This window comes from Lytechinus variegatus, chromosome 6 (genome assembly GCF_018143015.1).
Source record: "Lytechinus variegatus isolate NC3 chromosome 6, Lvar_3.0, whole genome shotgun sequence".
Classification (NCBI taxonomy): Eukaryota; Metazoa; Echinodermata; class Echinoidea; order Temnopleuroida; family Toxopneustidae; genus Lytechinus; species Lytechinus variegatus.
The window spans coordinates 13,047,359-13,065,333 of NC_054745.1; the positions used below are offsets into that span (position 1 = coordinate 13,047,359).

At 35.7% G+C, this 17,975-nt stretch overlaps 1 protein-coding gene across 1 annotated transcript in view; it reads right to left on the reverse strand.

The window, feature by feature from the left end:
- Window positions 1-4,407: 4,407 nt before the first annotated feature.
- The window catches only part of LOC121417028 (sodium- and chloride-dependent betaine transporter-like), a 54,080-nt gene continuing 40,512 nt past the window's right edge, over window positions 4,408-17,975 (reverse strand). Inside the window, exons 8-13 of the mRNA XM_041610579.1 lie at window positions 11,907-12,019; window positions 10,043-10,180; window positions 9,185-9,287; window positions 7,239-7,342; window positions 5,934-6,107; window positions 4,408-4,706 (exon numbers count right to left, since the gene is read on the reverse strand). Coding sequence (XP_041466513.1) covers window positions 4,509-4,706; window positions 5,934-6,107; window positions 7,239-7,342; window positions 9,185-9,287; window positions 10,043-10,180; window positions 11,907-12,019 — 830 coding nt within the window. The 3' untranslated portion in view covers window positions 4,408-4,508. The remainder of the gene's footprint in view (window positions 4,707-5,933; window positions 6,108-7,238; window positions 7,343-9,184; window positions 9,288-10,042; window positions 10,181-11,906; window positions 12,020-17,975) is intronic.

Here is a 17,975-nt window from a genome sequence, read left to right on the forward strand (position 1 = left end):
TAGGTGCATGATTAATAGACATATCGACATGTAATCTGAATACATAGGAGATGGGTTCAAAATCCATTCCTGTTGTTTATATTTACGATACAGTTGTTTACAATGACCTATTAGCGTTAATTAGAACAAATGCCACAAAAAGAGAGGTTAATCGCCCGTTTGGTAAGGGAGTCGTGTTTACTTATTTAAAGGGGAAGTTCACCCTGAAGAAAGGTTTGTTGTAATAATAGCCGAAACAAATATTTAATGAATGTTTGAGGAAAAGTTAAAGATTAAGAAAGTTACTGCATATATAAGAATTTTAAGTTTTGGATATGTGACGTCATAGACGAGCAGCTGCCCCATATGTAATGCAATATAAAATGCATAAATTCCTGGGCCCTGTTGCATAAAAGTTTATGTATTGATTTGTGACTTTTTTTCATGACCTGGTGGGTGTTTCATAAAGCTGTTCGTAAGATACGAATGACTTTACGAACGACTGGTGATCCTTTCTTGTGCTATGTGATATCCCTATGTAATTGAGTTATGACCTAAGAACATGTTCCAGTCGTGCGTAAAGTCTTTCGTAACTTTACGAACAGCTTTATGAAACACCCACCGGGTGTGAAAAGATTTTCCTAATCGGCAAAATATCTTTTTTATTATCATTTCTACTATAATTTTATACAATAAAACTTTTTGTCAAGGTGAATTTCTCCATATACTATTGGCAGGATGGCTATCCCTGCGCAGTTCCATCATGCCAATAGAATATGCTAAAAGGAAGTTATTATTATAATTCTTTTATCATAATCATTACTATTATCATGATAATAATAATAATAATAATAATGATAATAAATATTATTACTATTATTATTATTATGATTATCATCATCGTCATTAAATTTGAAAATTTCAGCAGTGTGAATTCACATAGTCGCCCATGTGAACACACTAACAGTCACAATGTTGAGGTGACCACGGTGTGAAAAAATATCTTTACACTGTTAAATGTGGGCAATGTTAACAGTGTGAATAATATTTTCACTTTGTCCATTATCATGATTATAAGAACACACTGTTTTCTGACAGGGATATTTGGTAAGTCTACATTCGATTTCCTCTCTGTCATGCATATTGTGACTGACTCTATCAAAGCTATCATTATTCTTTGTGTGATTTTTAATTGGGGATAAATAACGGCTTGTCTTTGACTTTTTGCGTTTTGGGGAGATTTTTACCACAAACGAACAACTTGGTCTTGAAAACCATCGACAGAGTTCGGTTGTGTTACATTCAACAGTACAGACAGGCATCAAAGAGAAGTGAGAAATGAAAGTAATCTGGTGTGTTTGTAAGTAATCTGATTTTTTTTTAATTATAAATTTGTAAATAAATGTAAACGCTGTCGCAAAAACATTACAAAATCAACGGCGATTTCGTACTCGCTGGCACCTGTACATCTCTATGCTAGCAAAGAAATATTCGGAGAAAAAGCAACCATGGCATCGGGACACTGACTTCAACCATGCCCGGTGATCCAACAGGGAAGTACACCTGTATGCCGCGCCGTTACAGGAAAAATTGGCATGCAGATTTTTTTTTAATATTACAAATAAAATTTGAATAAAATAAGAATAATGTAAAAACTTATCACTTAGACATACCCCAAATAGTTGCGAAGTTATGTCAATAATATATTCAGAATTTATTGAAGAAATTTTATATGTCCTTTACGCTTTAAAAGGCTTTATAAAAATAATATTCATCGATGTAATGTAACTATTGGCATGAATGACACTCCGAAATCTCCATCATTTGCGACATGAATGTTCGGATCTCCTTGTCTGTAGTGCTTAGTGTCTGTGCCATCGATAGACCACCTCCATCGGAAAACACCGATGCTTTTTTTTTTCAAAAATGGCATTCCAGGGCAAGCAAATAATTTTTTGTTCTTGAATTTGCACATTGAAGTCAATAGGTGAGAGGGTGCATTCCCCTTAGGTAATGCATCCTCTCACCTCCAAACAACCAGGAACATAGTCATCCCCTGATATTGCTAGAAAGTGAAAGGTCATAATATATCTCTTGTGGAGATAAGTTTAATATAATCACATTTTTGATGTTCGAATGTCTCTGTAAAATGGAGTTTTTAATTTTGTGGGTTACAAATTTATCTCTATTTACTCATTATTGGTGTACACTGATCTTCATAATTTGAATTAATAAGCTTTCGTATTTTTTTTACGCTCCGCTCACTTTTATGCTAGCACCTTTCTGCCGGGAACATTTACCTATAAAGTTAAAGCCTCTCTGTAGGGCAATTGACGAACTGTACACGTGTCATGTAAAGTGCTAATTCAGTTTTCTTACACAACTTAAAAAATGACATCATCCACGAACAAGACAAAACAACAGATTTCTCATTGGTATTTGATTATATTAAACTTATCATCTCCACAAGAGATATATTATGACCTTTCACTTTTTATCAATATCAGGATGGAACTTCACTCATGCAATTCAACTGTCTATACCTTTGGCCCAATAATCATTCTCAGGAAATTTCAGTCATTTCAATGCCCATTCATCTCAAAATTATTGTGTCACAATTGAGCAAGAACCAAGACACAAACTAATGTGGTGGACTCAAAGCACTATATCGAAAACTTCAAAGCATATCTTCTTATCAGTCCACCAATCTACTCGCTATATAGCAATACCCAACCCTGGTTCCGACACCTCTGGATACGCTCATTGTACGTGCACATGAGTTTGGGTTAGACCCCGCCCACCGGTAAATAGTGTTTGAACTATTTATGTCTGACGTCATGGATCTGGGTACTGTTCCATGGTTGTGACGCCAGATGTCGAGATTCATGACATTTTGGGTCAGTTTATTGGTTGGAACTATCTTTTGTCACATGACTGGATAAAGACCAATCATCTGTCGCGATTACTACTATGACGGATATAACATCTTATAATAATAATGATAATACTAATGATAATAATGATAACAATAATAATAATAATAACAACAATAATAATAATAATAACAACAACAATAATAATAATAACAGTAGTAATAATAATAATATTCCGCATTTATAAAGCACTTAACACATCGGAACGACGTCTTTAAGTGCTTTACAGGTATATTATTAACCCGGTCATCGGATCATAAAATGTATGCACCTTCTCCACTCCCTGGGGAGCATTCCGACAAGAGTTCCAAGACTCAATTGCTAGGCATAGGCTTTCGCATCATACCAGGAGGGTGCTTCATAAAGCTGTTCGTAAGTTAAGAGCAACTTTAAGAACGACTGGTGATCCTTTCTTGTGGTAAATAATATACACCAAAACTCATTGGCGATGGTTTAGCGCGTAAGAAAGGATCACCAGTCGTTCTTAAAGTCGCTCTTAACTTACGAACAGCTTTATGAAACACCCACCGGGTACCCATTTAACGCCTGGGTGGAGAGTGGCAAATCGTGGATTTACGTCTTGCTACCCTTAGAAATGGATAAGAACAATTTTGCAATCGCCATGGGTTAGTAATTACCAGCTCATCAGTGAAAATAAGAAAACTATACAACGCGTCTTATAGAGCTTTATTCAGTCTTTATTCAGCCACGGACAAGAGACAAACACAAGGGGGCGATAACACTTTTAATTTCATAAAAGTTCATTGATTGATTGAATGATTGATTGCTTGTTAGGTAACATGTACAAATGTAATCTATAATCAAATAATAATACATTTAAAGTATAATTGGATCAGTAACAAATTATCAGTATTACTCATTAAAGAACATGACAGTTTAAAAAATGCAGGAAGCAATCAAGATCGATAAGGCTAGATAATGATGGTGGCCTCGTAGAAAGGTACATGGATTTCCGAGTGGGTGTCATGTGTTTCTTTTAAGATAAGTTTGGCAAGGAGTATATTGATGGGCATGATTTAATATTGTTTTGTATCGGGACCATACATGTAAATGGATTTGTGGGTTATTCTATTCTATATACAACATGGAATCATATTAATTTAACAACACACTGACGGATTAATGCGCAGCCATGCTGTTTCGTAGATGACCATTACATGCAGAGAGCAGTGCAGACCACGTGTTTGTCAAATGATCTTATTACCAATTAGTAGAAAAGAGAGAAATTCTTGTTTTAGAGGTAAATTGCAAACTCGTCCACTCTCCACGTGGTCTACTTTCATTTAGCCTAATGCCATTCCGTCCATCAACACTTAGTCTAACGTAAACCATCAAGACCAATTACCATTGGGTCCAATCATCACTTCGTCTAATCACCAGTTCGTCTATGTCCATTTCGTCTCATATCCAGTTGGTCTTTATATCCATTTTATTTTCATTAATTTCGCCCAATTAACACTTAGTCAAATTAGAACAAATGGTATATGGACTAAATGGCGATTGGAGCAACCGGTTATTATAATAACACTTGGTAATTTGACAAATTGGCAGTAGACAAATTGAAGATAAACCGTTTTAGACACTGTCGATGGATACATCGTAAGGCGGTGGAGATGCGTCTGCGTCATCTTTCTGTAAGCCATCGCTGTCAGCATCGTTGTTGAGGCCAAGTTCAATATTTAGAAAGCTAGGCTCCACCATGTAGACGTTGGGGGCGTTGACTGTTTCACTTCGGCAGTGGGGCAGGTACGGAGTGGTCAGGACGTGCCACCGCTGAAGTATTAATAGAAAGTGGATTATAAGATACAATGAGACAACGAAACCTTGAATAATCTTGAATTAGCAAAACGACTGTTGATTTCCGCTTGGCACTATCGTGTGATTCATTTCATGTGAGTTATGTGAAATACATCTATAAAAGATGCATTTTCATCATGATAAAATAAAAAAATTGCTGATGTGGTTTACGGTACACCATGTGGAGTGTTATAGAAGCAGTGGATAGAAGAAGAGAGGAAGTGGATAGGCGAGAAAGTGGAGATTTTGAGAATAGAGTATTCTTTCTTGAGAATAGTCCTGAAAAGGACTGTAAACCAGAAGGAATGTTGAGTGAGAACAGCTTGAGTAGTAGAGCTGATGAGGAGATGCTGGCTTGCGTCGGCGAGTAGAGATGATGAGTAGTAGAGAGACTCGACGTTTCGGACAGGTTGACTGTCCGTCTTCTTCCACTCCTGAAGACGGACAGTCAACCTGTCCGAAACGTCGAGTCTCTCTACTACTCATCATCTCTACTCGCCGACTCAAGCCAGCATCTCCTCATCAGCTCTACTACTCAAGCTGTTCTCACTCAACATTCCTTCTGGTTTACAGTCCTTTTCAGGACTATTCTCAAGAAAGAATACTCTATTCTCAAAATCTCCACTTTCTCGCCTATCCACTTCCTCTCTTCTTCTATCCACTGCTTCTATAACACTCCACATGGTGTACCGTAAACCACATCAGCAATTGTACATGCCACCATGCAAACCTTCAAACAACATCCAAAATAAAAAAAGAGAAGTTTTGGTATAAAATTGGCGTAACATTGACCCAATAATTTAGATTCTACATTTTGATGTGTAGGTACAACATGGAACAACCACATTACATTATATATGGAATAATGGTTTCAAAATTACCATTTTTATTCCTGTTGCAGCCAAGAAAACGTGAAGTTTCTAGTATGGGCCTACACAAATGAGGAGTAGATCAATGATTTTCAAAAGGGGGGGGGGGGGGGCACATTTTCCCAAGAAAAATTTGATAAGCCCCAATCCCCACCAAAGTTGGCACTAATGTATTAACGGCATATTCCCATAAAAATATTTGTTGTGACTCTCAAGGGGGGGGGGCACACTTGGTATGAACGACATAATATTGACTATGGCCCTCAAGGGGGGGGGGGCAGGGGACGGAACCCCCCCTCCCCTGAATCCGCGACTGATTATGACTGAATGTTACCTCGATCAGTGATCCGTGGGCGCTGAAGATCAACTGATAGAAGAAGACGATAGGGATGTTGACCATGGAAACGAGAGCGAGCACCCAGCCGATCATATAGCCCCACCATGGGTACACGTAGGTATTATTGTACGTCAGGGGTTTGTATTTCACCAGGCTAAAGACAAAGATTGCCTGCAAAAGATAAAGATCATAAAAATGTAACACTTACAAAAAAATTATTATGGAAACTGTAACATTTATGATAATTAGAACAATCATTACCGGTGTGTTGGCTCAGGTGGTGGAGCGACCGGCTCACAAACTGATGGTCGAGAGTTCAAACTCCGGCTAGTCCAGACAAAAGATGTAAAAACATTTGAGCAGCTGCTACACTGTAAAAACTGTGGTGTTAAAACTGACACCAAATGGTGTTAATAGAGGACCACACCCTGAGGTGTTAAAATTACACCCTAGAGATTGAACATAACACCAAAGAGTGTAAATATAACAACCAAAGGTGTTGTAATAACACCTATAGGTTTAAAACTACTATAACACCACCAATTTAACACCGGTGTATAAAAAGAACTAGTGTGGTCCTCTATGTACACCGGTTAACACCACAGGTTTTGCTGTGTACTTTGTTTTGCGTCGATCTTGCAATGAACAGTGGCTGCAGGCCCACGATCAATTGGGAAAAAAAGGATTTCTTTTCTATTTCGAATAATGAAATTTGGATTTATTATTTTATTTCCCACGATGGGTTCTAGTAATGGGGAACCCCAATACAGTGCGTCTCAAAATGGAAATTGATGATGGCTTGAGTAAAATCCAACCAAAATCAAAAGAGAGTCTACGATCTTGTCTTTCGTTTGGTATTCCTCATTTTGATTTTCTATGAACTATCAGAAATATTTGATTGAAAATCATCTTGATAAATGCATATTTTGTGTATTACAAAAACCAAAATGGAGTTTTTTTATCACTCAAATTATCTCGTAGGGTCATTTAAAAGTAACACCAATTTATACAGCGTTAAACTAACACCCGACACTGCAAAATCTCCTGTGTTAATTTTACACCAGCCCGGAATCTATATATGTCCACACCATAGAAGTCTAAAACTACACCAGTTTCGTTTTGGTCTAACACCAGAAAGGTGTATATACAACAACGATTAGAATTAAAAATCATCGGTTTGATTCCAAACTGGTGTTGTTTTAATACTTCTCTGGTGTGGACATAAATATATCTCGGGCTGGAGTTAAATCAGCACCGGGGTTTTGGGGTTTTTGCAGTGGAGTTCTGCAGAGTTATACTCACAGAAGTGAAAAGTGGAGAGAGACAGATCCATGATGCTATCATGTAAGGAGCAATCCATCTAACACCAGACATCTCAGTGACATTCTTCATAAATCGACGCCCACCTATATACAAAAGCGAAATACATTACAGTGGTGTACACGGGGGGGGGGGGTGCAGATGTTCAACCCCCCCTTAACCTTAAATATCCAACCCCCTAAGAATTCAACCACCCCCTAAAAACCGTTGAAGACCTTTTGTGTGTGTGTGTGCTTGTCAAATCTTTCGGGGTACATATTGCAAAAAATCCGGTGTTGATTTAACACCAGCCCGGAATCTATATAATAATAATAATACAGGGTATTTATATTGCGCACATATCCACCTTGTTAGGTGCTCAAGGCGCTCCTATATTACCCGGCTAAGCTAGGCGTTCATAATTATGTCCACATCAGAGAAGTATTAAAGCAACACCAGTTTGGAGTCTAACCGATGCTGTTTTAATACTAATTGGTGTTGTATAACACTTCTCTGGTGTGGACATTATATAGATTCCGGTCAGTGTACGAATTGACCTGAAATTTGTCGTGAAGACCTTTTATTTTCAACCTTTCTTTCAGCTTTAACCCCCCCTTTCAAGAATTCTGCGTACGCCATTAATTCATCAACATGTTAACAGCCTTGATCAGATGTGGGATTCAAGTAGGGAGTAAAATCATATTCTGCATTGATTAAAATTTCCAAAGATATTTCTGCTATTACGACCAAGATGCTCCGACTGATTTCCACGGGTATCCTGATCGAAGGAAGGTCGGGGTTTCTTTGTCCAGACGGGCATTTACTCCAACCATTCCCCCGACAGAAACAGCCTTTGTCTTGACAAGAAAAATATATTTCGAATTTTAATCCATGCATAATAGAATATTACTCCGAAGTATATTCCATGTCTGATCAGGGCTAAGCAATAGTAGATTACATGTACGAATATCTTTAAAAATCAAACTCGCTTTGTATTCAGCATGACACCAAATGGAGAGAACAATTTTACAACGGTTTATTTTATTTGGTCTAATGCCAATGCGTCCATGTAGACTCGTCTACTATCATTTGTTCTACCATTAGTTCGTCCAATTTCGTACAATCACCATTTCGTCAAATAACCAGTTGGTCCAATAGTCTTTACTCCGTATACCATTTGGTCAAATAGGACCAAGTGTTAATTGGGCATAATGAATGAAAATAAATGGCTATTAGACAAACTGGTTATGAGACGAAATGGTCAGAGACCAACTGGTAATTAGACGAAGTGATAATTGGACCAAATGGGTTATTTGACCAAATAATTTTGAGATAAAATGCCGATGGACGGAACGGCATAAGACTTAATGTGATGAGTGGACGATTTGACAATTTACCTATGCAGCATGGGGGCTTGACCAGACGTTTTCAACATGCTTTTCGGTATTCGAGGACGCATACATTCATAATTCCGGAGCTTCGTTATTCCGAAGGTTCGTTATTCCGAAGGTTCATATTTCCGAAGGTTTGTAATTCCGGAGGTTCGTAAGTCCGAAAACAAAATGAGAATCGTAATTCCGAAGGTTCTTTTTCCGATCCTCACTTCGTCCGAAAAAGAGATGAGTTTCGTAATTCCGAAGGTTCGTTAGTCCGAAAACTAAATGATTAACTGACCTTATTTCGTTTTCGGACTAACGAACCTTATTTCGTTTTCGGACTAACGAACTTTCGGAACAACGATCCTTATTTCATTTCCGGATTAATTGAACCTTCGGAATAACGCCACAAATGTTCGGATTAACGAACCCTTTTACGTTTTCGGATTAACGAACATCGAGATATAGGCAATTTCCGTGTTTCGGAATTACGAATCTTCGGAATTAAGAAGTTTAACCATTTGAGGATACCCTATATACTACGATTATGTCAAAGACCTATCTTATACGTACCGTAAACCCATCCGATGGCAAAGCTTTCAAACATAGAAACCCAAAGAAGAACAAAGCCACTGGCTGCATAATAATCGAACAATTGGAAGATATACATGCCTCCCTGTATAATGTGACAAAAAGGGGAAAATATCAATTTCAGTAAATTACTTTTTTCCGAAATCGTGACTGATCTTCCAAGTACGTGAATATCAATGTTTATAAAAAAAATGTACACAATTTATTTTATGGTGTTTCTAATGTTATTTGGCGAAAAATACTTAAATTGCCAAAATTTAAAAGATTTAATTTTTAAAATGATTTTCTCGAAATGACCTCCAATGCACTTGAGCCTTTTTGATATTCATAAACTCCATTGATTAGATTCCACGTAGATCTCAAATCCGATGTATTTACCAAATAGATGAAACAAAAGTGATTTCAATTCATTTATTGATTTCCGTTTCACAATGTTGTGCATAACAAAATAGTCATAGCCTATCAAATTAAAGAATATTACACAATATAACATCATATATATAACATAATTCTAGGTATGATAAACATAGTTAAAATCTAGCTCAGGTGATTTCTGTATTTTAGAGTAAACCGGAGGGGCTTGCCGAAATAAAAACGAAGCTTGTATGTATATGGGAAGCCCCTAGACTTGTTTCACAACATAATTTACACACACATACACAAGAGATTTCGGAACGGTAATAGTAATACATGTATTTATCCATGTAGTACGTTGCTAACCAAAACATTATCTGCCAAAAGCATACAAAATACATTTAGACATTAAGCCATCAAATTTCATTATTAAAATGACCAAGAAACAGATACTGCATGACTAAAATAATACAAAGTTATACTTACATAAGTACATATAGGTATTCCAGCTAAACAGAAGACCAAACAGACAAAGACACATAACAATTCACGACGAAGCCCCTTGAGGAGAGTATTAGGATATAAATCGACAATCGTAGCGATGAGTCCTTCTACTCCAACAAACTGATCAATTAGAAAAAGAAATGATACGTTAGAAAGTAATGGGGGTAAGTCGGATCCTTCGGGAACCCCAACAGAGGGTCGTTTATGAGCAACTTATTGACACCTCCTTAAAGGTCAAGTCAACCTCAGAAAAATGTTGATTTGAATCAATAGAGAAACATCAGACAAACACAATGCAGAAAATTTCATCAAAATCGGATGTAAAATAAGAAAGTTATGACATTTCAAAGTTTCGCTTATTTTTAACAAAATAGTTATATGAACGAGCCAGTTACATCCAAATGAGAGAGTCGATGATGCCACTCGCCAGTTCTTTTGTTTTTTATTGTTTGAATTAAACAATATTTAAATTGTTACGAATGTGACGATTGGGACCTACTTGCTTGAAACACAAAATGTTAAATTAATGGAATTCCACATGTTCAGGGAGGAATGAAACTTTATTTCACATGACAGTGACGAGAGAATAAAGACATTTCAGATTTGATGTAATAAAATACAAAATAAATACTGAGTGAGTGGTGTGATTAGTTCCTCATTTGCATACCGACCGAGATATGCATAGAACTGTTTTGTGAAATGACGCGAAATTTTAAAATGCCATAACTTTCTTATTTTACATCCGATTTTGATGAAATTTTCAGTGTTATGTTTGTTGAATTTTTCTCTTTTTATTTAAATCAAGTTTTTGTTGGGGTGGACTTGTCCTTTAATATTCGGCGGCAAATTATTATTTGTAATACCTTGAGCATTTCTTTGGGTATATATAACATCCATATACTTGCAAACATCTGAAGGTAGACATTACAAAGAAATACCTTACATAAAAGTGATAACCGGCAGTCTTTATAATAAATAGAGATATGCAGAATATATCAATCATTGATACTAAAAATATTGATATGCAAAATTTATCACAAGTGAAGCACAATGTAAACATAGTAAATGAAATAAGAAATACACACACACACACACACACACACACACACCCTCACATACAAACAAATTTAGCTTCAGCATTGAAGCAGGAACAAAGGCAAAACACAGAAATGTCAAAGGCGATGCACGAAATAACACGGGTGATGCACGAAATAACACGGGTGATGCATGAAATAACACGAGTGATGCACGAAATAACACGGGTGATGCATGAAATAATACGAGTGAATACGGAATAACACGAGTGAAGCACGAAATAACACGAGTGATGCACGAAATAACACGAGTGATGCATGAAATAACACGGGGGATGCACGAAATAACACGGGGGATGCATTAAAAATAATACGAGTGAATGCGGAATAACACGAGTGAAGTACGAAATAACTCGAGTGATGCACGAAATAACACGAGTGAAGCACGAAATAACTCGAGTGATGCACGAAATAACACGAGTGAAGCACGGAATAACACGAGTGAAGTTTCGGGGGGGGGGGGGGGCGTTTCATAAAGATTTAAGTTTAGGACCTGGTGTCACACTTAAAGGTCAATTCCACACCAGAAAAAAAATTACATCTGGTTTTGATGGATTTTTTTTAAAATTCAAATCACCTTTTTCTTTTTTTTTTGTCGTCGATTTTAAAGAAAACTTTAAATCCATGACCTGGCAACTCCACGTATTCCATAATTATATAATTTATGTAATAAAATTTGATGGTCAATGGTGTCGAAGGCTTTACCTACATCTTTGTGAAACACCCCCCCCCCCCCGAAATAGTATCCTCACCTGAGTGTCTAGGCCCAGGACAATAAGACATAGAAAGAAAAGGACAGCCCAAAGAGCTGACACGGGCATCTGGGTGAGAGCCTCGGGGTACGCAATAAAAGCCAGTCCTGGTCCTGTAATAACATAATTTCAAATACCAATGAGGAAGATATTTCTGCATCTTCTGCGTTCGTAAACCTGAATAAGAGGGAATCCAGTATAAAATCTGACAAACGTATTGAATACACCAAAGCATACTATATGATGGAAATTAACACACTTAAATGAAAAAAATAATAATGGTGATAAAAGTATTAACAATACTATATTTTGTGATGATAATGATAGCAATAACAATAACAACAACAGCAACAGCGACCATAATGATGATAATACAGAGGTGAAAGGGAGAGAGAGAGAGAGAGAGAGAGAGGGAGAGAGAGGGAGAGAGAGGGAAAGAAAGAGGGAGGGAGAGAGGGTGGAATTAATGATCATTAATTCGTAAAGAGAGTTTGTTTGGTGATGTTGAAACACCATGGGTAAACCGAACTTCTGAATCAATTTTTAGGTCTCCCCGAGCGGTGTAAGAATATTCTTTATTTTCTCCTATTTGTTTTTATCAAAGCTATTAATTGAATGGTAATATGTAATATTTGAACCAAGAATGATATTATTTCTAAATAATGGATCTTCATGGCAATCCAGGGGATAGAATGTGAGAGTAGAATATTGGACCATGTAAATCATTATTTCTGGCCCTTTAAAACGTTTTTGAAAGTAAGAGTAAAATTTCGAGAACTTGTGTGAAACCGAAATACATAAGTTTAATAAGTTTTAAAATCTATTTTAGTTAAGATATTCTGGTGTATTGATCTTTACTAAAACATGTGTTTATTCGGTCGATATTTCTTTGAAACATAATATTTTTATTGAAAAATAAAAAAAGATGTTAAAATAAAAGAAGACGATGTTCTAAAATTACTTTGTGAAATTGGTGCTTAGGTATTTTAGCATCCATATTATGTGTTGATGTATATATAATCGAGGAGGCCGTGAGGTAGTGGTTCTGACTCTCGCCTTGTAAACAGGATGAACCAAGGATATGATGTTATCTCTTAATCATGGATCTTCGCGGTAGTCCGGGTGGTTTAATGTAAAGATACAACGTTGGATCATGCAAACAATATTTCTGGTCCGCCAAAATTATTTTTATAAATATTTTCGAAATCATAAGAGTGGACCAAAATACGATCTAATTATTCAGTTTCTAAATTATATTCTAGCTACAAATTTTTGGTCCATTTGTCTTTACTAAATATATATTCATTCAGGTGATGTTTCTTTGGAAACAAAAAAAAGATATTAGGCTTTAAAACTACTTTATGAAATTAGTGCTTAGGTATTTTAGCATCCATAATGTTTTAGTGTTTATATAATCGATTATATACTTATTTGTGTATTTATTTTTTGTGTTGTATCATTATGGTAAATAATATACAGGTCACGAGGCATGTCTAGTACACTACATGAAGTTTCAACTCAAGCAAATTGAAATACATATATGTCATCCCTGAATATATTGCTACAAAATAACAAAAAAACTATACTAATATCAGTTGTAATAATAGTAATGAAGATAATGATAATAATAACAGCAACAACAACTACAATTATTATAATAGTAAATACTAATAATAATGAATAGTATTCAGTATTATCATCGTTATTATTTGTTTGGCGTCACCTGGGCCTGGGAGGCGAAAAGTGAACTGAATCACTATGACCCAGTGTTTCCACTGCTCAAAAATAAATTTCCTGAAACTGAAACCCAAATTTCCTGAAATTCATAGATATTTCATGAAATTTTCAAGATTGATTTTACGCGACAATCGGGCAATAATACAGCGAGCCTAAATTCGGCCTAGGTGGCCAAAATCAAGGATTTTTGCATTTTTTTTGTTCACGCCCTCTTTTAAAAAAGGAACAAAATTACAAATGCGCGAGTGGAAAATTTTGGGCTACGTATGGCTGTTAAACATTAGAATATAACCTGAATATCATGAATATTGATAATTTCTATGTTTAATTGTTGTTTAATTGCAATTTTCAGATTTCCCGGAATTTCCTGGATTTTTTTCATTTCCCGGAAATTACCTGGAAAACGTCTGTATTTCCCGGAATTCGGGTAATTTCCTTCAAAGTGGAAACACTGCTATGACCCGAAGGTCTCTCCTCCTGACACAACTGTTCAGGGAAATACAGGCAGGAGGACCACTATACCAGGATTTCCCCTTACTCTTATACGAATATTGCAGTTGGTTCTTAACGTGCAAAGGTGGTGACTCTCCTCTACACGGGGCCTCCATTTAACGTCCTATCCGGGGGATGGAGTGTTTTCCATTGTAACATACCCTGCATCTATGAATCATGGGAGAGACGTTTACACACAACGCACTGGCTTCAGTCATCCGCCCGGGGTTGACTCAAACCCACAATCTTTTGTTCGACGGGCAGACGTGCTACCGACTGAGCTAACACCGCTCTCTAATAGTAATAAAGAATAATATAAATAAATAACAATAGTAATGATATTGTTGATAAAAATAATTTAAACCAAGTGAAGAGTGAGAGAGAGAGAAAGCGCGCGAAGGAAGAGGGGGGGGGGAGGAGATGCAATTATTGATCATTAATTCCTAAAATGAGTTTGTTTGGTGATGTTGAAATAACATGGGTAATCTGAAATTCTCAAGTAAAATTTATAGGATTCCTCGAGCGGTGTAGGAATATTCTTTATTTACTCCAATTTATTTTCAGAAAGCTATGACTTGAATGGCAACATGTGATATATGAATGAATTGTGTTGTTTCCAAATTATGGATATTCGTGGCATGCATAGTACCAGCGAATAGATTGGAAGAGTAAAGATATTGACCATGTAAATCGTAATTTCTGGTCCGCCAAAATTGTGAATTAATAAAATTAAATTTCGCTATCAACTTGGGCGGCGAAATACGATATAGCCATTTTGTTTTAAAATTATATTCTAGTTAAAAATATTTCTGTCCAATAACTTTTACTAAAATATATTTATGTGGGTGATATTTCTTTGAAAAAGGGACATTTTATTGAAATAAAAGATATCAAAAATATTAAAATAAAACAATACGATGCTTTAAAACTACTTTGTGAAATTCGTGCTTAAGTGTTTTAGCCTCCATGTTATGCGTTGACTCTATATAATCGATTATATACTTATTTGTGTATTTATTTTTTGTGTTGTCTCATCATAATAAATAACCTACGAGTCACTAGGCTTGTCTAGTACACTACATGAAGTTTCAACTCAAGCAAATTGAAATACATAATTTTTATTCCTGAATACCTTGCTACAAAATAACAAAAACAATATATTATCAGTTGTAAATAATAATAATGATAAAAATAATAACAGCAACACCAACTACAATAATGATAATAGTAATTACTAATAATAATGAATAGTACTAACAATAATGATGTAAGTAAATAATAATAGCAACAATAATAATGATAAGATATATTAATAATAGTGATATCAATGATGATAATGATCATTATAATTGTAACTGATCGAAGAGTGGAGAGAGAGCGGGAACGAAGAGGGGGAGAGACGGTCCCCCGGGGGGGGGGGGGGGCACTTACATTGACGAGTGGATACCATGCGCGACCCAAAAACACGTAAAAAGGATGTCTTTAACACGATAGGGCACGTTACGTACGTTACGTGATAAAGGTGTCAAAAATAGTGAAAAAAGGTATTTATTTCGCTCGGAAAATTACGTTTAGGGTCGAATTTGCGGGGATGATAAAAGAAAATTAAAGTATTTTATAAAGGATGTCCTTTTTGCCCCAACACTTTGTGTTTAGAGTCCGATTTGCACTGGGTGTAGAAGGTGGGGTCGTCCTAAACCAAATAAGGTAAAGCCTACGATCGAAGGCCCCGTAACAATAAAACATTCCTGTACTTGTTTAGGGGGTTCATTTCAGGGAATATTTGCCAAGAGTATCGTTTTGTTTCCAATACTTGTTAAGGGTAGGGTTTCACACGCCAATACTTGTTAAGGGGTGCATTTTCAGAATATGGAAATTACGTGTTTAGGGTGCTTTTCGAGACCCCATGGTCGCGCATGGTATCCACTCGTGAATGGAAGTGCCCGCCCGGGAGACGGTGCAATTATTGATCATTAATTCGTGAACAGAGTTTGTTTGGTGATGTTGAAATACCATGGGTAACCTGAATTCATGAAGCAATTATTTAGCTTCTTCTTTATTTTCTCCAATGTTTTCACCTCAAAGTTATGGATTGAATGGTAATGTGTAGTAGTTGGATCAAGAATGATGTTATCTCTATATCATAGATCTCTGTGATAATCAGGAGTAAGAGGTAAAAACAATGAAATGGACCATGTGAAACTTTATACCTGGTCCGTCAAAATTTGAGCGAAATTTGCTCTTTTTTACAGTAATCATGGTGCAACAAAATATTATATATATGTTTAGTTTTTAAATTTTATTCTAGTGTGAAATTTTTGGGTCTATTAATCTTTACAAAAATATATTTATTAGGGTGACATCTCTTTAAAACAAGTAATATTTCTATTGGAAAAAGGAAAAAACAAGATTAAAAAAGGGAAGATGATGCTTTAAAATTACTTTGTGAAATTGGTGCTTAGATATTTTTACATCCTCATTGTTTTGCTTGTATATATAATCGATTATATACTTATCTCTTTATTTAGTATATAGTCTCCTTAAAGGTATTGTTTAATTTTGTGAGCAGCCAATTTAAAAAATTCTCAAACCAAGATGAAACATGTGTACAAGTGCATGTATTAGAACTAATAAACCCTGAAAACAACCATTATTGAGAATGAAAGCTAAAACTACAAGGCAAACCCCGATTATGTAAATAGGCGTCTTATAGACGCCTAAATAGTACACGTAACTGTATTGGATGAAATTAAGATGCTGTTTCCGGTCACTTTATATTTCAATTTTTGAAGCACTAAATAATGATTTTCGACCGCAATTTTTTCAGGGATTCATTTTTGTAACATATCACAGACACAGGTGACAAGTGTGACCTTCTATATCAGATTTTTTTAAAAGTCAAACCAATGTTAAACAATCACTTTAAGATAAATAACTAACAAGTCTCTTGGCAGGTCTACAGCACTACATGACGGTAACAAAAACATGACTAATATCAGTTGTAATAATAGTAATGAAGATGATAACAGCAACCTCTATAATGATAATAGTAAATAATAATAATTCAACAGTGTGCGTGTGTGTGTTTGAGTTTTTTTCAGACGTGTATCAATCACATATGATTATTTACGTCTGGACCGACCTTTAACATCACCATCCGAAAGACGTTACCAGGGATCGAACCTCTGCATCAATTTGTAACTTCCCCACATAGCTTGGATTACAGGCGCACGGCTCAACGCCTAGTTGTAGTAATAACAGTGGCAACGAATAACGATATAAATAGATAATAATAATAGTAACAATAATAATGATAAGAAATAATAATAATAATGATATTAATGATGACAATGATCATAATAATTTCAACTAATCGAAGAGTGAGAGAGAGAGAGAGCGCGTGAATGAAGAGGGGGAGAGAGGGTGGAATTATTTATCATTAATTCGTAAAGAGAGTTTGTTTGGTGATGTTGAAATACCATGGTTAACCTGAACTTATGAAGCAATATTTAGATTTCCCGGAAAGGTGTAGGAATATTCTTTGTTTTCTCCATTTTGTTTTCACATCAAAGCGATGAATTGAACGGTAAATGTAATATTTGAACCAAGGATGATGTTAATTTTTCTAATTCATGGATATTCGTGACACTAGAGGGGATAAAAAGTAAGAATAAAATATTAGACCATGTGAAACATTATTCTCAGGTCTGACAAAATTGCATTTAAGAACTAAGTTACAACAAAATCTAAATTCCATGTACCTACATACGATATATTTATTTATTTTCTAAATTATACTCTAGTTAAAACTTTCAGTCTGTTGATTTTCACTATAATATA